Source organism: Lactuca saligna, chromosome 5 (assembly GCF_052625555.1).
Source record: "Lactuca saligna cultivar CGN05327 chromosome 5, ASM5262555v1, whole genome shotgun sequence".
Lineage (NCBI taxonomy): Eukaryota > Viridiplantae > Streptophyta > Magnoliopsida > Asterales > Asteraceae > Lactuca > Lactuca saligna.
In genome coordinates, this window is record NC_136421.1 from 147292298 (window position 1) to 147317771 (window position 25474).

At 39.2% G+C, this 25474-nt stretch overlaps 1 protein-coding gene across 1 annotated transcript; it reads right to left on the reverse strand.

Annotated features, from left to right (window-relative positions):
* Positions 1 to 488: 488 nt before the first annotated feature.
* LOC145045814 (uncharacterized) lies at positions 489 to 8628 on the reverse strand. Its single transcript, XM_078994125.1, has 3 exons — positions 7922 to 8628; positions 1446 to 1718; positions 489 to 825 (listed from the first exon to the last, which is right to left on the reverse strand). Exons 1-3 carry the CDS (start codon positions 8626 to 8628, stop codon positions 489 to 491), a joined length of 1317 nt encoding a protein of 438 aa, XP_078850251.1.
* Between the last annotated feature and the right edge of the window lie 16846 nt (positions 8629 to 25474).

The following is a 25474-nucleotide window of genomic DNA, read 5'->3' on the forward strand; positions in this document are numbered from 1 at the left end:
TGTAAATCCAAAATCTCGTATGATCTTGCAAGTCTAGTAACGAACATCCCTCCATTGATTTTGGAGGTCACTTTGTCTTTGACTGCTCCATTCGTGAGATATTTAGCCAGGCAATAAGGAAGGTTGTAGAAAACATCGGGAGTGATAATGCTCCAAAGATAGAAGATATCAAGTGTCGGGACTTTATTATCGTCTTTCCGCATGTTGATCTTGCTGGCAATAAGGCGGTGAATAAGACGGTGAACTGGTGAATGGATATGGCCCTCCTGCGCTGAAGATGGAATGTACACTCGGTTGGCAATAGTATTCCACCTAGTGAAAGCAACAACCTCCTTGGGGAGGTCCTTGTGGCACTGCTCCAAAAAGCTCTCAAAGTCTTCATTTAGCATGGCACTTTGTTCATAAATGCCAATCCTCCATGAAAGCTCAGCCATGTTGCATTGTCGCAGCTCCCCACCGAGTGAAAAGGAAATAACATTGTGATTGTACTACTCACTACCACCTCGGAATGAAATGGTAGCAACGAATTCCCAACACAATTCCGCGTAAACTGGTTCTTGAATTTTGAACAATTGTAGCCATCCATCACAAATAATGGTGGAATCTCCCACGTCACAAGCATTTATCAAGTATGGTGTTAATTCCTCCTCCAACCCGAATTTTCCCAACGAGTCCCAGTTTATGGCATTAGGAAGGTGGATCTCCTTCTGCTTCAATGCTTCCAGCCTATTTTTAGCGCGTGCTTGTGAAGATTTAGAGGTGATTTGGCGGAAAGAAAGCCACGGGATGTCTCCTTGGCTTCCCCCACATGAAGTTTGGCCTCTCCTGGACATAGTTCCTGCAAAATAACATTAAGAAAGCACAACCAAACAACACCCAACAATTAAATTTCAATAATACAGGTCTGTCAAAACACCTACTCACTGAGTTCAAGAACTACTCGCCGAGTAGGTCCATGTATTCGCGAGTTTATGGGTTTTTTAAGATGTACTCGCCAAGTATGCGTGTGAACTCGGCGAGTAAGTCTTGCAGATTGAAAAAACTTAATTTTTTTTAACACACCACCCCACACTCTAGGCATTGCTTGCCCTCAAGCAATCATTTAAAACATATTTTCAGAGGAAGAATGAAAATAAAAAGTACCTAAGAAATTAAAAAGAAAATAAAGGGAAAATAAATGCAAACTCTAAACGCGGGTTGCCTCCCGGAAGCGCTTCTTTAGAAAGAGTCATTAGCTGGACTCCTCTCATGCTACGTTTCTGCCATTCCCTCCAGCAGCAGCCCTTCTTCTATGTCTTCATTCCTTGGGACTCCTTCTTCATATCTTTTCACTCTATGTCCATTTACTTTGAAAGGGGTACCATGTTTTGATATTTACTTTATAGCACCATGTGGAAACACTTTGTTGACTAGAAACGGACCATCCCATCTTGACTTGAGTTTACCTAGAAAAAGTTTGTCTTGAATTAAAAAGCAACACCTTTTGCCCTTCATGAAACTCTTTATTACTCTTGATCCTCTTATCATGACAACTTTTTGTTTTCTCCTTATAGATTAAAGAACTAGTGTAAGCATCATGTCTAAGTTCCTTAAGAGCATTCATTTGCATCAACCAGGTGTTCTTGAGCTCCGCGATGTTGAAGTTACATATTTTCAAAGCCCAAAAAGCTTTATGCTCGATCTCCACCGGTAAATGACATTGCTTTCCATAAACTAGCCTATATGGTGTAGTACCAATAGGTGTTTTGAAAGCTGTTCGGAAGGCCCAAAGTGCATCATCTAGCTTGTCCGACCACTCTTTCTGGTTGCCCCCCACCGATCTTTTCAGGATTCTCTTTAAGGCTCTATTGGTCACTTCGGTTTGCCCACTTATTTGTGGATGATAAGATGTAAAAAATTTATGAGTTACCCCATATTTCCTTAACACCTTCTCTAGCTGATCATTGGAAAAATGAGTGCCTCGGTTACTTATAAGGGATTTTGGGACTCCAAATCTTGAGAATAGCTTCTTCAAAAATCGCACCACCACCCGAGCATCATTAGTGGGTAATGCTGTGCCTCCCCCCATTTGGATACATAATCCACCGCCACTAATATGTATTTGTTTCCTTTTGACACGGGAAATGGTCCCATGAAAGCTATCTCCTAAACATCAAACACCTCGCACACTTGAATACTTTGTTGTGGCATTTCATTTCGGGATGAAATGTTTCCCGTTCTTTGACATGCATCACATTCTTTGACAAATTGGGTTGCATCCTTGAAAATTGTGGGCCAATAAAACCCAATATCAAAGACCTTCTTAGCTGTGTAGTGTGCTCCATGATGTCCACCAGTTGGCCCGCTATGACAATGCTGCAAGATTTGTTGACTTTCATTCCCGAACACACATCTTCGTATGAGTCCGTCCGCGTAACTTCGGAAAAGATAAGGCTCATCCCAAAAGTAATATTTTATTTCTGAAAAGAGTTTCTTCTTTTGCTGGCGGGTAAGATTTTTGGGATGTATTTGCTAGCTAAATAATTAGCTATGTCCGCGAACCATGGCTCTTCTCCGGTGGTAACCATAATGTATTCGTCCGGGAAGTCATCTCCAAGTCTATCTTCTTGCAATTGCGGGTTTTCAAGCCTCGATAAGTGGTTGGCTGCTACTGTCACACCCCGAAAACCGAAGGCGGAAACATTTCCGGGGTTGACTCCACGTAGAGTATCAAATCCAATGTACATAGTAAGTAAAGTAAATCAACCATTACATTACATGTATGAAAGATTTACATTTGTTTCGAAAGCATAAGTTATACAAGTGATACATAGTACATATGAGCAATACAAAAATCAGTCTTCGGAAAACTCCGTCTTCACACAAAAGGATCTTCGGGTACCTGTCTAACTCGGACCTGAGAATACAAGCAGTTTGAAAATCAGCATAAAGCTGGTGAGTTCATAAGCGTTTAGTTTTTCTGAAAATGTACAAGTTCCTTTGTTTTCCTGAAAAGTAATTATCCAAGAAAATCCCATATTTTCTTATGTAAAGTTAGTTTCCCAATCCGAAAGTAAAGTAAACGATGTTTAATTAAAACATGATTGTTCTTGTGAAATGTAATTCAATCGTTTAACTTATTACACTTCTCTAATTTCGTACTACTATTACTCAGGAAGAACCCCATGTTCTCCTGACTGTGTGTATGTGAACTATTACTAGTTTCTGACTATGTTCGGTGTCCTTCCCAGGAAAACCCCATGTTTTCCCTGACTGTGTATATGTCTTTACGGTTCTGGTTATGTTCAGTGTTCTCCCCAGGAAAACCCCATGTTTCCCTGACGGTGTGTGTGTATCTTTACTGGTTCTGGTTATGTTCAATGTTCTCCCCAGGAAAACCCCATGTTTTCCTGACTGTGTGTATATCTTTACCGGTTTTGTTTATGTTCAGTGTTCTTCCTAAGAAAACCCCATGTTTCCCTGACTGTGTGTGTGTCTTTACTGGTTATGGTTATGTTCAGTGTTCTTCCCAGGAAAACCCCATATTTTCCTGACTGTGTGTATATCTTTACCGGTTTTGTTTATGTTCAGTGTTCTTCCCAGGAAAACCCCATGTTTCCCTGACTGTGTGTGTGTGTCTTTACTGGTTATGGTTGTGTTCAGTGTTCTTCCCAGGAAAACCCCATGTTTTCCTGACTGTGTGTGTATCTGTAATCCCTAAATGTACATTAGCTTTACTACGTACATAAAGCTAGTAAATGAATCTGAAACGTTAATAATCTAGATTGCGAGTCCTTAACCATACTTAGACTGGATATGACTCGGACCATGGTCAGTATCCTATTTATGACTTTTGTCACCCTTGAACCATTCGGTTCGGCTGTAGCTAGTAGCCAGGTGTGGGATTGTCAATCCCATATAGATCTATACACTCAAGCCACGCTCTCCTACGAACGGAGATTCTGGTTACAGGGTTAGTCCTCCACTATCTCGTGCCATGGAAGTGTTACAAGGACGTGTCTCCAATCATTAAGATTACTCTTTACTTTTCGACTAGGAAAGTAGTATTTACAACTGATTATATTCTACGTACCTGTCCTTTACACTCGAGCCTCGGTGTTATTTAATGATGGCTATCCTTTTACACTCGACCCTAGGTGTATTATTAAGGACATTACACTCGAACCTAGGTGTTATTTAATGATTATGGTCCTTTACACTCGATCCTAGGTGTTTTATTAAGGACATTACAATGATTTATATATTCTATCAGTTTAAATGTGAACAATCAATTACCAAGTACACAATATAACAGTATATAATAAGAATTGAAAATCGGGTTAAAACAAACAACTCTGCAAGCCAAAACAGTTTGTTTAAAAGGTTTTCAATTCTTAAAGTGTACAATTATGAAACCATATAATTAAAATCATGTGATTGAGTACAAGATATACTTGTACTTTTGCTTGTATCCCCCCCCCCCCCCCCGAAAACATTGAAAAACCATTGAAAAAGGGTAGGGGTATGAACTAACCGGACTCGGAAACGTGTCGGTTTTGAATGCTAGACGTTGGTTCGGGGTTTGATTACACGCGATGACCCTATGTAAAATGAAATAATGTCCATATATATACAATTAGAGATACATTCACTAATCATATGGAACATTACACTCCAATGAGGTTAAAAACCTCAAAACGAGCGTTTGGAGTGACCCGGGTGACATCTTCGGACTTGTAATGGCACTAGGGACTTGGGACTTGAGTTTACTCTCCATAAGTAAACATTTAAATGAGTTTACAACCATAAAACACACACATACATGAGTTTACGGCCGTAAACTCATGTGGGTGTGGTTTTGATGGATTAAGGGCTCAAATGGACATAGGGATTGCTAGAATGGATTATCTAAAATACATTGGAACACTTGGAATGAATTTAAATCATCAAAATGATTATTTTATGGGAGTTTACGGCCTAATATAGGCTCCTGGCCGTAAACTCCTTCATCTTCATGAAAATGGTGTTAAATGTTGTTAAAACAAATCACATGTGATTACTAGGATTATTCCAAGACCTTACATGAGTTTTATGGGACATTTGAGGGGTGTTATGGAGTTTACAGCCCATGAGACCCTCCTCATGGCTGTGAACTCTTATATAGGGTCATACAAAGTGTTTCAAGGTCTAAAACTTGCATAGAAGGGCTTCTAAAATTCATCTAAAGTCTTTAGGGGTGTTTAGTTTGCATTCTAACACCAAAAATATTGGAGTTTACGGCCCAAGAACAAGCCTTGGCCGTAAACTCTTAGAATTCCCACAAATGATGTGTTTAAGTCCCTTAAACTATTTTTGGTTGGTCCTTTGATTTATTCCAAGGCTTTTGGTGGTGTTGGATGGCTTTCTAACACCTTAGAATTGAATTTATGCCTTGTTTTGGGGAGTTTACGGCCCAAGCACTCACCTTGGCCGTAAACTCACATAAGTCCCTCAAAAGTTATGTTTCAAGTGTCCAAATGCTAAAACCAAGGTCCTATAATTCATATCTAAGCCATAGAAGTGATTTGGAAGGGTTTAAGGGCATGAAAACCCTAATTATATGAGTTTACGGCCCAAGAATGATCCTTGGCCGTAAACTCCTTTAAACATCACAAAATTCATTTTTTAATTGTTTAAGGTCCATATCTTGAAGTCCCATAGCCATATCTAAAGTCCAATTGAGTTTAGGAAGGAGTTTAAGGGCTTAAAACCCCATTTAATGGAGTTTACGGCCCAAGCTTGCTCCTTGGCCGTAAACTCATGTTCTTGGTCCTAAAACTCAATTAGTTTATCAATTTGAAGGCTAAAGGTGTTGAATAACATGTTAGGGAGGTTACCTTAAAGATTTGAGGCCTTAAACTTGAGATTTGGACCTTAATTCTAGCTTGAGGAGAGAGGTTGAAAGAGTGTAGTGAGAAATTGGCCAAAGGCTTCAAAAGGAGTCTTAAACATGTTTATATAGTGTTCGGGACTTGGACACGATAGAATTCTACTGGATACCGGCGTTAGACGGGGTTTTTGGTCGTACCCGATTAAGTTACCGTAATCCGATACGGTAATATCTAGAAATATTCCGATCACTAAAGTTGAGTGTTAAAATGATTTTTAAATGTATTAAGACACCCATTAAGTCATTTTAAATGTGTACTAGATAATGATTTAATTAAACGGAAGATCGGAAATCGAAATCGGAACGACGATCGGTTGCGCGAATTGTACTACGAAGGAGTTACAATAAATGATATGGAAATTTCGGGTTGTTATAGCTACGTTCTCCATTCTCTGCTTGTTGCGTATCTGAATGTCGAACTCTTGAAGAAGTAGAACCCATCGGATCAGTCTCGGCTTGGCATCCTGCTTGGCAAACAAATACTTGATAGCAGAGTGGTCAGTGAAAACAGTTGTCTTATATAAAACTAAATAATGGGTGGAATTTATCAAAGGGATACACCACAGCTAATAATTCTTTTTCAGTGGTGGTGTAATTGTCTTGGATCGAATTTAGAGTTTTGCTTGCATAATAAATGGGTCGAAAGTGCTTATCAACAATTTGACCAAGGACAGCTCCTAAAGCAAAATCACTAGCATCACACATAATTTAAAATGGTAACTCCCAATTTAGGGCAATAATGATTGGGGCATTAGTCAATTTGTTTTTCAAGAGTTCAAAAGCCTCTAAACATTCTTAGTAAAATGAAATGGTGCATCTTTTAAAAGCAATTGTATTAGAGGTCTAGTTATTTTAGAAAAATCTTTTATGAAACGCTGGTAAAAACCCGCGTGTCTAAGAAAACTTCTAATACCCTTTACATTAGTTGGTGGAGGTAATTTGGCAATGGTGTCAATCTTTGCCCGATCCACTTCAATTCCGGATTTGGAAACCTTGTGGCCTACAACTGTACACTCCTTGACCATAAAGTGACATTTCTCCCAATTAAGAACTAAGTCGGTCTTTTCACACCTAGCAAGCATCAAATGAAGGTTAGTGAGACAATCATGGAAGGAAGATCCAAAAACAGAATTATCATCCATAAAGACTTCCATGAATTTTTCCACCATGTCGTGGAATATGGCTGTCATGCACCGTTGAAATGTCGTGGGTGCATTGCATAACCCAAAGGGCATGCGTCGGTTAGCGAAAGTCCCACTTGGGCAAGTGAAAGTGGTATTTTCTTGGTCCATGGGGTCTATGGGTATTTGGAAATAACCCGAAAAGTCGTCCAAGAAACAATAGAAACTATGACCTGATAATCGTTCTAACATTTGATCAATAAAAGGTAAGGTAAATGGTCTTTACGAGTAGCATCATTTAGCTTTCGATAATCGATGCACACTCTCCAACCGGTTACCGTATCGGAATAAACTCATTCTTTTCGTTGGTTATGACCGTCATTCCTCCTTTCTTGGGCACCACTTGGACCGGACTAACCCACGGACTGTCGGAAATAGAGTAAATGATCCCCGCATCTAAAAGCTTGACTACTTCCTTCTTGACCACTTCTTGCATGTTTGGGTTTAATCTTCTCTGGTGTTGTACAACCAGCTTGACTCCTTCTTCCAGGTTAATCTTGTGTGAACAATAGGAAGGACTTATTCCTTTGATGTCAGTAATGCTCCATGCTATGGCCCATTTCCGCTTCTTTAACACTTGAACTAGTGCTTTTTTTCATATTCATAGAGGTCAAAGGCTATTATAACTGGATTTTGATGGCCATCTTCAAGTAAAGCATACTCCAAGTGATCTGGTAACGTTTTTAGCTTGGTTTTTGGGTTCTGCATGTTGGACTCGCCGAGTAGAGGAAAGCTACTCGGTGAGTGTGAAGCTGAATTGATGACTTCCACCCTTTCTACCCATGAACTCGGCGAGTAGATCTGCCCTACTCGCCGAGTAGCTGTATCAGACTGCTTTATTAGTTCTTCATATTCTACTTCTTCCAGCAGCCTCTCAATCTCCATTAGGTCCTTTTCAACATCGAATTCTTCATCAAAAATAGTAGACTTGTTGGAATCTTCATTATCGCACTCTTCCATCAATTCATCAAACATATCTATTGAGAACGCCATGTCATCACTATTCCTCGCATGCTTGATAGCTTTATCAACCTCGAAGGTGACTGAGTCTTCTCCTACCTTTAAAGTAAGCTTCGTGTCTCTCATGACCACTATAGCACTTTCCATGTTGAGGAAGGGTCTTCCAAGGATGATCAGGACTTGAGGATCCACCTCCATGTCTAGAATTATGAAATCTGCAGGAAATACAAACTTCTCCACCTTAACCAACAAGTCCTCACATATTCCTCTTGGAAATATGACAGTCTTGTTTGCCAAGTGAATTGCCATGTGAATTGGCTTTGGTTCCAGGAGATCTAATTTCTTAAAGAATGAGATGGGCATGAGGTTCACACTTGCTCCCGAATCAGCCAATGCATGGATGGTGGCTAAGTTGCCAAATTGGCAAGGCAAAGTCAAGCTTCCCGGGTCACCTTTCTTCTTTGGTAATTTGTTTAACATGGCAACTGAGCAGTTTTCATTAAGAATCACTTCTTTCACCTCCTCCATCTTCCTTCTATTTGTGAGAAGCTCTTTGAGGAACTTTGCATATTTTGGCATTTGAGCGGCTGCCTCAATGAAGGGTATGTTGATTTGCAGAGCATTGATGTGATTCAGGAACTTCTAGTACTCCTCTTCTTGCTTTTCCCTCTTAACTCGGGCTGGGTAACGCATTGGAGGCTGAAAGGGTTTTTCAGAAACGTTTTCCTTCAAATTTTTTAATGGACTCGTCGAGTCAATATTCTGGACTCAGCGAGTAGTAGCTGTATCATGTAGAATTTTGTTTTGGTCCCGTTTTTCTGCGTCCTCCTGGTGGAAATCTTTGGGTGCTTCATTCTGAATGGGTGCTAGATGAGTGATTATCTTCCCACTTATTGTTGTGACAATGTTTATGTGTGCCCCTCGTGGGTTGTTTTCGGTTTTACTAGGGAGTTCACCGGGTGATCTATGGTTGCTTTTTTGAGCAAGTTGCCCAAGTTGTGTTTCAATGTTGTAGATAGATGCTTGCTAATTTCTAAGTATGGTTTTTGTTTCTTGGATTGCAGCACCATGATCATTGTGTCTCTTTTCTGAAGCAGCTACAAATTTGGTGAGCATCTCTTCCAAACTTGGTTTTCTTTCTTGTGTCAGCTCCTTTTTTGTAAAAACCCCTTCCCTTTTTCTTGTACTTCTCATCCTTAGCCTTCTTGTACTTGTCATAAGGGAGCCACTCCTTCTTCAGTTTGCACCAGATATCATCATAACGGTCCCCACTTGAGTAACAAACTTGCACCTTTTTGTTTCCATTTTCATCCAAATCGCAGTCTCTAGTAAGATGAGGCCCATTGCCATTCACACAACCCACCCGAATAGCATGGATCATTTGATCCATTTTATCCATCCTCATATCCATGGTTTTTAGCATAGCCATGAACGCTGCCAAGTCTTTAGTAGCTGCATATGAGGCTCCCCTAGTAACATCATTTCTTGGATTATGGTATTCTCTCGAATGCTTAGAGAATTCTTCAATCATTTCCTTGATCACCGGGGGTGGATTCTTTGTGAGCGGGCCTTGCGAGTCAACTAACTGCCTGGTTGTGACATTGACTCCATCATAGAAGATGGAGACTTCTTGTGGGCTATTAACGTCATGGTGCAGGAAATTCCTTAGTAGGCTCTTGTACCTCTCCCAAGCTTTATATAGTAACTCTCCAGCTTGTTGTTCATAGTCAGCAATGGTCTTCTTCAACTTGGCTATTTTTGAAGGTGGGCAAAAGTGATCAATAAATTATTCTTTCATCTTGGCCCATGTGGTGACTGACCCTGGAGGGAGTGACTTGAGCTAGTCTTTTGCAGCACCTTTGAATGTAACCAAGAGCATGCGAAGTAGCTGAGTCTCACGAGCCACATTTGGAACATTAAAGTAATCAGCTACATCATTGACTTCATCCAAGTGCTTGTAGGCATCTTCGTGCTCTTTTCCACAAAAAGGAATCTCCTTTAGTTGCACGAGTATGTGGCCCTTTAGTTCAAAAGTAGCAGTAGCGGGAATTATGGGTTGCACAAGTCCCGGGCCGGTATTATCGCGGATCCTCTTCTTCCACTCTCCCATGGGAATTTCATCAATGTTAGCCATGGTAAAAAGCTAATTCTTCGCCAGAATCGGAGTCGTGCTTGTATGTAGGTTTTTCTTCCTCCTCGGTGTCGTACTCGGTGTCTTCCTTGATCGGGTCTTTGCTTGCTAAAGATGCGTTGGATGCTCCTGATTTACTACTCTTTTTCTTTCCAAAAACAGTCTTCAAGGTCAACAAAGGTGACTTCTTAGGTGTATTTGAGCTCTCTACGTCCTTGCCTCTGTTCTTTCTCAATGCGGATTCCGGGTCTTCAAACCGGGGTACCAGCGGAGTGTTTGATCCTCTGGTCATGAAAGTCCTAAAATAAAACAAGATAAACACATAAAAAGAACAAAAAAATGCAACTTAACAAAATAGAAAAATAAATGTAAAACAACGTGCTAGTCTCCGAGTAGGTGCGAATGCACTCGGCGAGTAGCTTGTTAAAAACAAAGCTAAAGACAGAAACTTTAACAGATTCTAAAACCTAACTACTGACTATTAGACAAAAATAAATTAACTTTGTGCCAGAAAACTCACACAAAGGTTCGAAAAAATTAGGAATTACATTAATTTTTGAACCGTTCCCCGGCAACGGTGCCAAAAACTTGATGTGTATAAAATGCACTAGTTTTAATCCTAATTTTAAGTTATAAATTTAGCACACAAAGGCAGTGAACCTGTCTTTTAGTGGTATAGATGAATAAGTAGAGTGTCGAACTCAGGGAACAAAAATTAAACTAATAACTATTTTTAACTAAGCAAATAATAGAAGTAAAGGTTTTTCTCTAGTTTTACAAGACTAGAAACTTAAACAACACACCTAACACGAGATTTAACTAAAAACTAACAAGTAAAAATTCACCAAATTTTGATAAAGAGCTTCTGTTTAGGTCCAACCAGTTCACTCCTATGGTTATTTTTATAGTAATGTGATATATTAATTGTTATTGGTTACCAACCATAGTGGTTAGGTTCATATTCACTAATACTAACCCTTAGATAATTAATTAATTCACGCAGTAGCCAATTGTTTAAACTAATTAATTCCCTAGTTCAATTATTTGGATTAAATAAGATTTGTAATTGGTTAATTAAGTGGGTGATTTAATTAACCTCTTGTTTGTTGGTTTTTCAAACAAGCTCACACATTAATTTACATATTCTCTTATTAATTCTAGTTTCATGTTCATTATTCCTAGTCATATGATAAAGTAGTCACATAAACATATGAGGTTAACAACTAAGAGATGTTCATACAGCTTAATTGTCTTCCAATTAACAGAAAATAGTTGTAATCAATGCTAAAGGTTCTTTAACAAACTTAATTTATTGAAATCACCAATAAAAAATTAACAAAAGTATCAATTAAACCATAGGAGTAATTAAGTTCTTCCTAAACAGAAACCATCCGAGTTTTAGCTCATGATTACAAGAAAAGTAGGCTCAAAAACGAATTTGATTAAACTAAACATAATGCAATCCTAGATTAAGTGGAAAATATAACCTAATTCGCTTCCAAGCTTCAAAAGATCAAAGATTAGGGTTCTTCAGGTCTTCAAGGGTATCTCCAATCGTAGCTCTATCTCAATGGAAGCTAGAAAAGTCTTTAATTTGGATTAAGAATCCATATTTATAGTTATCACAAAACAGGGGCTACTCACTGAGTAGGTCGTGGACTCGCCGAGTAGATGCATGGAATCCGTGTACGACAAGGACTTTTGACTTTTCTTCAGGAACATTCTTACGAATTCACCGAGTTGATGCGTGGACTCGCCGAGTAGATGTGTTATACTTCCTTTTTCTTCATCCTTTGGTCTCTAAGTGCTCCTCCTTACTCCTTTTTGCTCCAAAGCTGTCTCTTGGACTGAAAACATAATTTAAGCATCATTAAGTACCTTCTGTCCATATTATGCACATAATTAGCTAAAAATGAATAAAAATATATGCTAGACATATGGCTAATTATGCAAATATCAGCTAAGGATCTAGGAAGGATGCCTTCTGTGCCTATTATATGTGTATGAGATTTATAAACTACATTAGTGATATGATTGCTTGATTAGGATACGCTTGATTACGTGTACTCAATGCTCGAATGCTACTTGCTTTGTGCTTTTAGGAGTGCTAGTTATCTCTAACTAACTAGTAAACAAATATGTTAAGTTACATATTGCAAGGACTAAATAATTTCAAAAGGTTAGGTTTAACTCTATTTCCTAGCTCTCATTTGAGTCTAACCGTTGTAGTGTAGGACCTCTCATTTGAAGAATTATCTAGTCTTAGTGATATGTAACGGTATTCGCGATCTAGTTTGGGGGAGTTAGCAGGGACTTCTTATGCAGCTGATGGAGGAGAGTGGGTTGGTGATAACCCTAGGTAAAGCCTGGGATGAGATTAGCATGAGAATAGTAGTAGCAGTAAAAGGGACTTGGTAAAGTCAAGGCAGTTCTTGAGGAAAGTAAGGATAGATGTGGAAGGTAGTATGGGCCCGTACTATTAAAATCAAAGGACCCGTTCTCGAATCAAGAAAGGTCGACATGAATCTAGGGAGCTTGTAGTACGTGTGATCCCTCGAGATATGATGAGCATTTTGATATTTTTTATGGTATGTTTTTCAGTATGGTGATGCTACGCACTAGGCCAGTCGGCAGTTCACGTGCCGGTGATGGATCATGCTTGGGCTCTGGATTCGGTTAGCTCGACGAGAAAAAGAGAGACTTGATTTCATCTAAGGTCATGCATAGTATTTTAGACCAGACTCCTGTGATATTCGGCACGATTAAGGAGGGCATCTTGGAGCTTTTGAATGTGAGACTGAGTGCATTACACACTGAGGTGGCGGCCATGACGGGGTCGCACACGCTAACATTCAGGGAGTTCCGAGATTCGAGAGCTCCAGACTACCATGGGGTTCGGGACCCCATTTGTAGCAGCAGATGGTTGGTTGATGTCGGTAATGCTTTTCTTATGAGCCGATGTCCTGAGGGGGATAAGGTCCGACTTGCTTCCCGTCTTTTGAAGGACAGGGCACATGACTGGTAGGAGGAGGTCAAACGAGCCATTAGAGATGATTCAGTTCTAGATGCAATAACATGGAGTGATTTTTCAGCCAGGTTCAGGGTCGAGTTTGTACCTATGATTGAGGTGCATCAGCTTGTTAGGGAGTTCCAGGACCTCTAGCAGACAACTTATACAGTGACCAAGATCACCTCCATCTTCCAGGAGAGGGCCCTTCTCGTTCTGCAATACGTGACACACGAGGAGATGAAAAATGCCCAATATCATGAGATGCTGCAGAGTGATATCCACCAGTTTGTGAGCCGATCCAGCTGCAAGACGTTGGAGGATACAATTGCTAGGGTGAGAGAGAGAGAGAGAGAGAGAGTGAGTGAGTTAGATTTGGAGATGGAGAAGAAGAGAAAACCCAAGGGGGTTCAATTAGGGAGTGTAGGAAAAAAGCCCAAGGTATCAGACCACCGACCGAGGAGTCAGCAGGGCCGCAACTGTTGTGGCAAATGCGGCAAGTTGTATGAGGGGACGTGCAAGGAAGGGAGTTCAGGCTGCTTCAAGTGCGGCCGAACTGATAATGTGAGCAGATATTTTACAACTACCACCACCACCACAACAACATAAGATCTGATTTTCTTTTAGTGCAATCAGAGGGGACACAAGCGGTCCTCGTGCCCGAGTTTAACAGTGGCAGGATAGGTGGCATCACTTGCTCCTGCTACGTTGAGGATTGCAGACGGCCATTCAATTGACAGCATGGGCCGCATGTACAGCTCCTGACGTGGTGACGAGTATGTCTCATATCCTTATCTCGTTATATATATTGATTACCACTTATGCTTATGTGTTTCATTATAGGATCATTCCCTGTGAACGGTATATCTGCTCTAGTATTGTTTAATTCGAGGGCTAACCGATCTTTTGTGTCACTCGCACTCAACAATTGATTCGTAAGGTCCCCATGGAGCCGGATTTCCCACTTAGTGCAGAGATAGCAGATGATAGGACCGTTCGGGTTACAAGGGTTCACCGAGGATGTACACTTAGTTGTTTGATTAGCAGTTTTCTAAGGATATAGTCCCTATTCCCCTACGAGGGAATAACGTTATTGTTGGTATGGACTGGTTGAGCCCCAACAGGACAGTGATCGACTGCGACCAGCAGTTAGTGAGGGTTCAGACTCCTAGTGGGGGAGGGTTAGTGATCCAGGGTGAGAGGCTGCGGGTGGACCGACTTTATGTTCAGTAGTGAGAGCGAGACGCTACCTTTAGCAGGGTTGCGCAACTTATGTCGCCCATGTCATGGATATCCGGGATAAGGGTAAAGCGACAGTGGATGACATACTGATCGTGCGAGAGTACCCAGACATATTCTCGGAGGATTTTCCTGGGATACCTCCGGAGAGGCAGGTTGAGTTCAGGATTGACATTGTCCCTGGTGCGGCTTCGATAGCCAAGACACCATATCGGTTGGCTCCTCCCAAGATCCAGAAGTTGTGTACGTAGTTGAAAGATCTACTAGACAATGGGTTTATCAGGCTAAGTAGTTCACCATGGGGAGCCCCGATCCTATTTGTGAAGAAGAAGGATTGCTCACATCGGATGTGCATAGACTACCGAGAGTTGAATAAGGTAAGGTGAAGAACCTTTATCCCCTCCCAAGGATTGATGATTTGTTTGACCAGCTATAGTGTGCATCTTGTTTCTCCAAGATTGATCTGAGATCAGGTTATCACCAGATGCGAGTCAGAGACGAGGATGTGCAGAAGACAACTTTAGGACACGCTATGGTCACTATGATTTCGTGGTGATGCCGTTTGGGCTCACCAACACCGCCTGCCGCGTTCATGGACCTCATGAACCGTGTATGCAAACTGATGCTGGATCAGTCTGCGACAGTCTTCATTGATGATATCTTGGTTTATTTCAAGACTCAAGAGTAGAATGAGGAGCACCTAGAGAGGTGCTGGAGATACTGAGGAAGGAGAGACTTTTCACAAAGCTCTTCAAGTGTAAGTTCTGGTTGTGTGAGGTGTAGTTTTTGGGGCACCTTGTCAACCAGAAGGGTATTTTCGTCGATCCGGAAAAGATAGAGGCCGTGATGCGATAGGAGGTTCCGAGGTCTCCAACTGAGATTCAGAGTTTTCATGTCGAGATGGTTACTATCGTAAATTCATCTAGGATTTCTAAAAGATAGTTGTTCCTTTGACCTAAATGACCAAGAATTCGGTGACATTCTGTTGGGGGCCTGAGCAGCAGGCGACCTTCGAGACACTCAGACAGCGTGTAACATCCCAATTTTCAAGGCCAAAAAATATGTTTTTAAATAAGTAATTTATTAACTCCGTTTACCAAAAACAGTATCGATAACATATCGATCCATAAAACCAAAATACACATATCTCAAAATCATATCATCAATAGTAATAAAATTAGAGTACAATCCCATGAATCACATAGTGCGGAATATGGTGTGCGTGTGATGTGCCACTACCGTGCCGACCTCTTCCCCTTCGCTGAAGAGGTACTTGAAACAAAACTAAAAACTATAAGCACGAAGCTTAGTGAGTTCCCCCATCATACCACATACCATACTACCACCTAGCATACATACTACCAGGCAATTTTGGGGTGCCCGAGCTACCCTGCTCGGCCATTCTGGGGTGCCGACCTACCCTATCAAGCAGTTCTAGGTGCTGACTTACCCTTCAGTCCTAACAACCGAACTCTGGGGACTATTTCACCCCATACTACTACTGCCACATATACCATAACATAATCATATTGTCAGGCATATCTGGGGTGCCCGACCTACCCTTCGGTCGTAACAACTGAACTTAGGTACTATTCCCCTCCAACTACCACTATCACATATAACATATCATGCTAGCACATAAACATACCAGGTAGGAGCAAACCAGACAATTATCACAAAGACAATCATCATAACTATAATCAACTACTAGTGGGCTGACCTTGGTGCTTTAGACCTACTTCTACTAGAAGGTAACTCCCTCGATGTCGTGTAGTGTCTGCACTATCCTCGGTACGGAAATCAAATCGTCTCAACTCCTTAATTCCTACACAACAACCATTTTTGATTACCATTTCATACTCATAACCCCTTAGAAGGTTCAACTCAAGTCCAAGTCATAGTTAAGGTCAAAACCCTGGTCAAAGTCAACTTTGGTCAAAGTCAACATCAGGTTGACTCGACTCGCTGAGTTGGACCACCAACTTGTCGAGTCCCTACTTCCACAAAATGCTAAAACCTCGACTCTACTCGCCAAGTATAGAAAGATCTCGATGAGTTCTCCTTCAACCAAAACATCGGGACCTTCTTCAACCGACTCGCCGAGTTCATCCTTGACCTCGTCGAGTTCATCGGAATCCGAATGAAAGTGTCTAGTCTATGAATCTCCGAGTTCTCCTTGAACTTGTCAAGCCCATCTTCATGGGATTGGGACATTTACTTCGACTCGGCGAGTGTAACTCATCGCGTTAGTTCATACACTCACTGAGTTCAATTATTTCCAGGTCCCTAATGAAGCCAGACGAGTGAGTGCTCCTGTATCTTAACACCTAGTCCATTAATCGAAATGCTTTTATAGGAAATACGACCCGACACACCAAGTCCCACGAACGACTCGTCGAGGCCCACTTTGTCAACAACTATACATGTAACAACCCGATATTATAGGTCCATATAATCTAACACCAATCAAAATTTAACCTTCCTAAAAGCTTATTTGGGTTGAATGAAGTGGTAGATACCGTAACAAGGTTTTCGCAACTATAGAGAACACTAAAATCCGAGTTAGAACAAAGAAGTTATGACCAATCAAAGATCCACGACAATACCGGTACGACACTGTTAAGCGTAAAATGTGAAATTCCAATAAAATACTTTTTAGCCTTAGGTATCTAAATGAAAGTCATAGGTATCCTAAAACCGTGAACATGCATAAAAAGAACACCCAAATCTGACTTCATATGAGGAAGTTATGATTTTTCGAAGTTTCGGACGTAGCACTAGACAACTAAAAACTTGAAATAGTGATCGAGCGACTTTTTGCCAACCTAACCTAAACGAGAATCGAATATCTCATCAATAGTATTACAACGGTAAAAAGACTGACGAAAACGGACATCGGATGAAAATGTTATGGATTATTAACGGACTTTTCCTATCCCAGCCTGTTAAAAATATAATATTAAAAATAAAGTCAAAATTAGCCAACGAAGTCTAAATGAAAGTTGTGGATCTTGTTTTTACCTACGCGTGGATATAAATAACGTCAAAAATGGTGCTCGTATGCAAGAGATATAAATTTCTGAAGTTCTCGTCACGAAACCCCATGCTGTCAGCTGACTCACGAGTTGAGCATTAGTGGCTCACGAGGTGAACAGATGATGGACGTCTTCCAGGGCAAGTGGCCATGACGAATGCAATGACGTATTGATCTCACGAGGTGTGCATATTTAGTTCACGAGGTGAGGCTAGCTCACGAGGTAAACATTAGAAACTCACGAGGTAAACCTATAAAATTCACCCTATAAATAGAATTCAAGGGGCAGCTGAGTTTGGTTGCTCATCTCTTCCTCTCCCACTCCTGATACTGTCTTTAAGCCCTATTTTAACCCCCCCAAAGCCCCGGTATCATCCCGAGACACGACACTAGTCCCGAAGTCCCGAGATTTCCAAGAAATCGACTTCTTTCCAGTCGAAGTGCTGCCCGAGCAAAGCCTCATTTTCATCAAATCGTCATTCCTAACAAGTGAGTTCATACCCCTACAACTACGTTTTCAAATACTTTATAAATGCTTTTATACACTTTTTAAGGGGGGGGGGGGGGGTTTACAAGTAAACACACGGTTAAAATCGTGTGAAACACCAATCTTTTCCTGTACTTTTTGTACTGTTATTTTAACTATCATATGAAGTTGTTATCATGAAAAACACCTCACAACACAACTTTACCCTCTTGGGATACAATATGTTTTATAAATAGAAATATGTTTTATTTATATGTTTGCACACCACATCATATCAAGGGTAACCATTTCAACTATAACATGATGCTTTTACAAGAACACTCAACTAAACATCACGCCTTTGTAACACAGTAGAAAATGAAATCATTTCATATGAACGAATTTTCATCATATTACTCATGAACTTGTTGTTAGCAATCATGTGTTTCATATGGCTTTGTTTGTACCAAACGAAAGTCCCCACCCATAACCAGAGTCTCTTGGAGGGAGAGCATGACAAGTGTGTATAGATCTATACGGGGCTAACAACTCCGCACCCTGACTGTTAGCTACAGTCCCCAGGTTGACAAATGTAAACATTAGGTACTGCGTCTAGTATGGTTATGAGGAACTCACAACATGCGGAAACAATGATTGATGCACGTAGACGTAGTAATACACAAATCAATCATGCTCGGGGGTAATAACTATATTCTAGGGTATTATCGGCATGTTCAGAATTTAGGATAAACATTTCCACAACTAGTTTTATTTTAAATAATAAAACTATACATTCTCAGTTTATGTATTGCATATTTACTTACATTCATGGTCTTGGTTCATATAAGACTGCATTTCACTTTTAGGAAAATATAGGAATTTCCTGCTTCAAACACATCCATTTGGTACGATAACGATTTACAACGTCATTCTTGTGAGCATGTCATAGTTGCTTACAGGTTACGGTGTCATTTGAGACCGCATTTCACTTTTAGGAAAATATAGGATTTTCCTCGTTCAAATACATACAATCTATACAACAAACACTCATACTCATTTCATACACTCATAAGAAAATATCGGATTTTCTGGAAAACGAACATGAACTTTCGAATGGCATACATTTTCTCAAAACACTACTTATGAACTCACCAACTTAAATGTTGACACTTTTTCTTTGAAATAACTTGTTTTCTCAGGAAATTGCTAAACCAGGTTAGCAACAGCTTTTGAAGACTTACGCTTAGGTGTTTGTTTAATCTTTTGGACATCATATGGTAATTGACTTTTCCAAACATGTAATACTACAATCATGTAAACTTTTCAATTATGTCTATGATGGTTATGTGTACTTTCTTTACTATTCATTTGTTATGATATTGTACATAACGTCCTCTGCCCCCGAACGTTTCCGCCGTTCAGGTTTATGGGTGTGACTGATTGGTATCAGAGCATTGTTTATAGTGATCTAAGTATATCAAAACCATTTTTGATATACAACTATAAACACAACTGGGAAAAAACACTCTGATTAAGAGTTATATTTTTTTAAATATAAATTTTACAAAAGCATACATGCATACATTACATAACAGGGTCAGTATCATAATAAAAACCAATATAGAAGTATTATAGATGAGTTTGTGCACTACAGGTATGCCTTGGGACATGTAACCAGGACTAGGATAAATATAGCCTAATCAACTATATTTGTCCGAATGCCAACCAGCATATGCCAGGGGAAAGCTACAATGGACAACAAGTCTAAAACTTACTAAACTTATAAACCTTAGAATCAAAAATAACATTTAGAATACTATAGGAGTATTTTTAAGTACAATATGATAACTTATGTGAAAACTAAAAGACGCTTGCTGGCAGGTCTATAATTGCGGAGTGTATGCTCTAAGGTTATATATAATTAAGATTTCATAGACTTAAAAGTAGTGATCTTCACTATACTACCTGTTCCTTGTTTGGTTGTGGTTTTAGAGTAGGATCACTTAATTGAAAGTCTATTTAATCTCAATTATATACAAATGGTGTACGTTGCATAATTAAAGGAGGATCCAATGAGGATCACCGTAATAACTACTAATATTCTTTAGACATCCCCATTCTCACACGACAACATAGTTAGATATAACCACTCAACTACATCAGTTAACAAAGGAGTCAAGGAAGATCAAAAATTGACCCATAATGAGAATCCCGAGAAGGGAACAGGAAAGGATCAAAGAATTAGAAGGGCATGTTGCATCATACTAATAACTAATATAACCTAATGAGTTAGTGATTACACTACTCACACTACGTGTCAGGCTTAATGCGTTTTCCGACATGACATATCACAGTAAATCAAATCAAGAAATTTCAATTGAGCATATCCAATATCAAAAATTCATAAATTTATTTTATATATAAACCCCTATTATGAATTGTTTGCAAAACACTTTCGAATCATGATGCATTCAAAGCTAAGATTGCCAAGTTCTTATGACCTTCGATTTATAACCATTTCCGATATCTTACCAACCTTTCAACTTCTGACAGAAGGATGCATCCTCGTAAATATAACAGACGTAGTAACAACACGTCCACAAATCCACCACCGCCTCCATCACATTTCGTTGTATCCACGATATATATATATATATATACACTAACGCATTTGCGTTGCGTGTAAAATTTCTTAGGTATCACTCCAATTCATAAGTTTATCTATTTATAGATATAAACTCTCGTTATGAATCAAACTGAAAACCATGTTTGGGTCAAGTCCAATTTGTGAAATGTTTAATTGGATAATGAAACTCTATCGATATGTAACGAAAAACCCGACACAACTCCCAAACCGTTTGTAGTTTCAACAACCCAGTAGCACTCATGTGAGGAGTATTGTATCCTTTGCAACCTTACCGAAGTATTACCGACATACTATTTATGAATAGCACACGTACGACGAGTTAAGTTCAAACCCAGAGGCTAGGAACGATTACAGATAGCCTAACACTATAAGAGTATATACGACTTGAATGAAAAAGACAGTGATAGATGAACCAGGAAAATAAACCCCAAATCCACATGATCGCTACCGATCAAAACAACAGACAAGATAGTGAAGGTTCGCTGGAATGCTAAGCGAGGACCCAAATTCACTCAGGAGTGAGGAGATCAGATAGAACAAAAGTACCAACACCTCTTCCCTAGTCCATAAATACTTATTGTAGAAATAATTTCGGGATGAAATTCCCTCTGATGTAACAACCCGATATTTCAGGTCAATATAATGTAACAACAGTCAAAATTTAACCTTACTAAAAGCTTATTTGGGTTGAATGAAGTGGTAGATACCGTAACAAGGTTTTCGGAACTATAGAGAACACTAAAATCCGAGTTATAACAAAGAAGTTATGACCAATCGAAGATCCGCGACAATACCAGTAAGACATTGTTAAGAGTAAAATGCGAAATTCCAGTAAAATAATTTTTAGCCTTAGGTATCTAAATGAAAGTCGTAGATATCCCAAAACCGTGAACATACATAAAAAGAACAAACAAATCTGACTTCATATGAGGAAGTTATGATTTTTCGAGGTTTCAGACATAGTAGTAGACAGCTAAAGACTTGAAATAGAGACCGAGCGAGTTTTTGACAACATGACCTAAACGAGAATCGAAGATCTCATCAGTAGTATTACAACGGTAAAAAGTCTGATGAAAACGGACATCAGATGAAAACGTTATGGATTACTAACGAACTTTTCCTATCCCAACCTGGTAAAAATATAATATTAAAAATAAAGTCAAAATTAACCAACGAATTATAAATGAAAGTTGTAGATCGTGTTTTTACCTACGCGTGGATATAAATAACTTCAATAACGGAGCTCGTATGCAAGAGATATGAATTTCTGAAGTTTGGGTCACGAAACCCCATGCTGTCAGGTGACTCACGAGGTGAGCATTAGTGGCTCACGAGGTGAACAGATGATTGACGTCTTCCTGGGCAAGTGGCCATGACGAATGCAATGACGTATCGATCTCACGAGGTGAGCATATGTAGTTCACAAGGTGAGCCTAGCTCACGAGGTGAACATTAGAAACTCACGAGGTGAACCCAGAAAATTCACCCTATAAATAGAATTCAAGGGGCAGCTGTGTTTGGTTGGTCATCTCTTCCTCTCCCACTCCCGATACTCTCTTTAAGCCCTATTTTAACCCCCCCTAAGCCCCGATATCATCCCCAGACACAACGCTAGTCCCGAAGTCCCGAGATTTCCGAGAAATCGACTTCTATCCAGTCGAAGTGCTGCCCGAGCAAAGCCTCATTTTCATCAGATCGTCATTCCGAACAAGTGAGTTCATACCCCTACAACTACGTACTCAAATACTTTATAAATGCTTTTATACACTTTTTAGGTGGGGGGGGGGGGGGGGAATACAAGTAAACACACGGTTAAAATCGTGTGAAACACCAATCTTTTGCTATACTTTTCGTATTGTTATTTTAACTATCATATGAAGTTGTTATCATGCAAAACACCTCACAACACAACTTTACCCTCTTGGGATATAATATGTTTTATAAATAGAAATATGTTTTATTTATACGTTTGCATACTACATCATATCAAGGGTAACCATTTCAACTATAACATGATGCTTTTACAAGAACACTCGACTCAACATCTCGCCTTTGTAACACGGTAGAAAATGAAATCATTTCATACGAACGATTTTCCATCATATTACTCATGAACTAGTTGTTAGCAATCATGTGTTTCATATGGCTTTGTTTGTACCAAACGAAAGTCCCTACCCATAACCAGAGTCTCTTGGAGGGAGAGCATGACAAGTGTGTATAGATCTATACGAGGTTGACGTCTCCGCACCCTGACTATCAGCTACAGTCCCCGGGGTGACAAATGTCAGCATTAGGTACTGCGTCTAGTATGGTTATGAGGAACTCACAACATGCGGAAATAATGACTGATGCACATAGATGTAGTAATACACAAATCAATCATGCTCGGGGGTAATAACTATATTCTAGGGTATTATCGGCATGTTCAAAATTTAGGATAAACATTTCCACAACTAGTTTTATTTTAAATAATAAAACTATACATTCTTAGTTTAAGTATGGCATATTTACTTACATTCATGGTCTTGGTTCATATAAGACTGCATTTCACTTTTAGGAAAATATAGGATTTTCCTGCTTTAAACACATTCATTTGGTACAATAACGATTTACAACATCATTCTTGTGAGCATGTCATAGTTGCTTACAAGTTACGGTCTTGGTCATTTGAGACTGCATTTCACTTTAGGAAAATATAGGATTTTCCTGGATCAAATACGTACAATTTATACAGCAAACACTCATACTCATTTCATACACTCATAAGAAAATATCTGATTTTCTGGAAAACGAACATGAACTTTCGAATGGCATACATTTTCTCAAAACACTACTTATAAACTCACCAACTTAAATGTTCACACTTTTTCTTTGAAATAACTTGTTTTCTCAGGAAATTGCTAAACCAGGTTAGCAACAGCTTTTGAAGACTTACGCTTAGGTGTTTGTTTAATCTTTTGGACATCATATTGTAATTGACTTTTCCAAACATGTAATACTACAATCATGTAAACTTTTCAATTATGTCTATGATGGTTATGTGTACTTTCTTTACTATTCATTTGTTATGATATTGTACATGACGTCCTCTGCCCCCGAACGTTTCCGCCGTTCAGGTTTGTGGGTGTGACTGATTGGTATCAGAGCATTGTTTATAGTGATCTAAGTATATCAAAACCATTTTTGATATACAACTATAAACACAACTGGGCAAAAACACTCTGATTAAGAGTTATATTTTTTTAAATATAAATTTTACAAAAGCATACATGCATACATTACATAACAGGGTCAGTATCATAATAAAAACCAATATAGAAGTATTATAGATGAGTTGTGCACTACAGGTATGCCTTGGGACATGTAATTGCGACTAGGATAATATAGCCTGATCAACTATATTTGTCTGAAAGTCGACCAGCATATGCCAGGGGATAGCTACAGTGGACAACAAGTCTAAAACTTACTAAACTTATATGCCTTAGAATCAAACATAACATTTAGAATACTATAGGAGTATTTTATGTACAATATGATAACTTATGTGAAAACTAAAAGACCCTTGCTAGCAGGTCTATAATTGCGGAGTGTATGCTCCAAGGTTATATATAATTAAGATTTCATAGACTTAGAAGTAGTGATCTTCACTCTACTACCTATTCCTTGTTTGGTTGTGGTTTTAGAGTAGGATCACTTAATTGAAAGTCTATTTAATCTCAATTATATACAAATGGTGTACATTGCATAATTAAAGGAGGATCCAATGAGGATCACCATAATAACTACTAATATTCTTTTGACATCCCCATTCTCGCATGACAACATAGTTAGATATAACCACTCCACTACATCAGTCAACAAAGGAGTCAAGGAAGATCAAAAATTGACCCATAATGAGAATCCTGAGAAGGGAACAGGAAAGGATCGAAGAATTAGAGAAATCATCAAGGGCATGTTGCATCATACTAATAACTAATATAACCTAGTAAGTTAGTGATTACACTACTCACACTACGTGTTAGGCTTAATGCGTTTTCCGACATGACATATAACAGTAAATCAAATCACGAAATTTCAATTGAGGATATCCAATATCAAAAATTCATAAGTTTATTGTGACAACCCAAAGTTTATTCCGTTACATTACCCCGTTACCGTTAACAGAATATTCCATTCTATAAAAGTTCTGTTAAGTCGAGGTCGTAAAATAAATAAATGTTTTATTTATTTATGTTTTTATGGCGTTATAGTCGTAATAAAGTAAATAAAAACACTTAAACTACATTTCCATAGTAATTTAGAAAAAGTTAGTTTTTATTATTACGACCACTAAATCGGGTGCGACCAAAAGCCCCGTTTACCGTCAGTATCGGGTAGATCCCCATTGAACTCCAACTCCAACCCATATATAAGGGGGAGTAAACCCCATTTGAACCTTTTTCACTCTCTCTCTCTATATATATATACTCTCTCTCTAGACTCGTTTTCAACTCGAATCCGCAACCAAACGCTTCCAAATCGTAAGTTCACTTACCCTAACTTGTTCCAAAATTCTTGGCTTGTGATTATACCCCAAAAATCGGACTTAGAAGCTGTGAAAGAGGAGTTTACGGCCTAAGATCCTGCTTAGGCCGTAAACACCTTAAACGTGGCCAAAATGACCCGAACTTGTCCCATTGAGCCTAGGAACCAATTAAGGAATTTGTCTAGGAGTGTTTAATCATCACAACATAAGATTTTAGGGCATAAAAGAGAGTTTACGGCCCAAGCACATGCTTAGGCCATAAACACCTCTAAACCTTGCAAAAATGCCCCAAAACACACTCCCAAACCACCCTTAGGCTTAATACATAAATTAGGTGCTTCCTATTTCGGGTTTAGAGCATTCAAACACAAGAAAT

Bases quoted from the DNA above. Each gene is read 5' to 3' on its own strand.
- LOC145045814 (XM_078994125.1), bottom strand. From the start codon at position 8,628: ATGCCAAAATATGCAAAGTTCCTCAAAGAGCTTCTCACAAATAGAAGG. The intron at 1,719-7,921 runs GTCTGATACAGC...TACACCATATAG, and splicing joins TATGAAGAACTAATAAAGCA to GCTAGTTTATGGAAAGCAAT. The intron at 826-1,445 runs GTAAACTCAAGT...AACTATGTCCAG, and splicing joins TCAAGACAAACTTTTTCTAG to GAGAGGCCAAACTTCATGTG.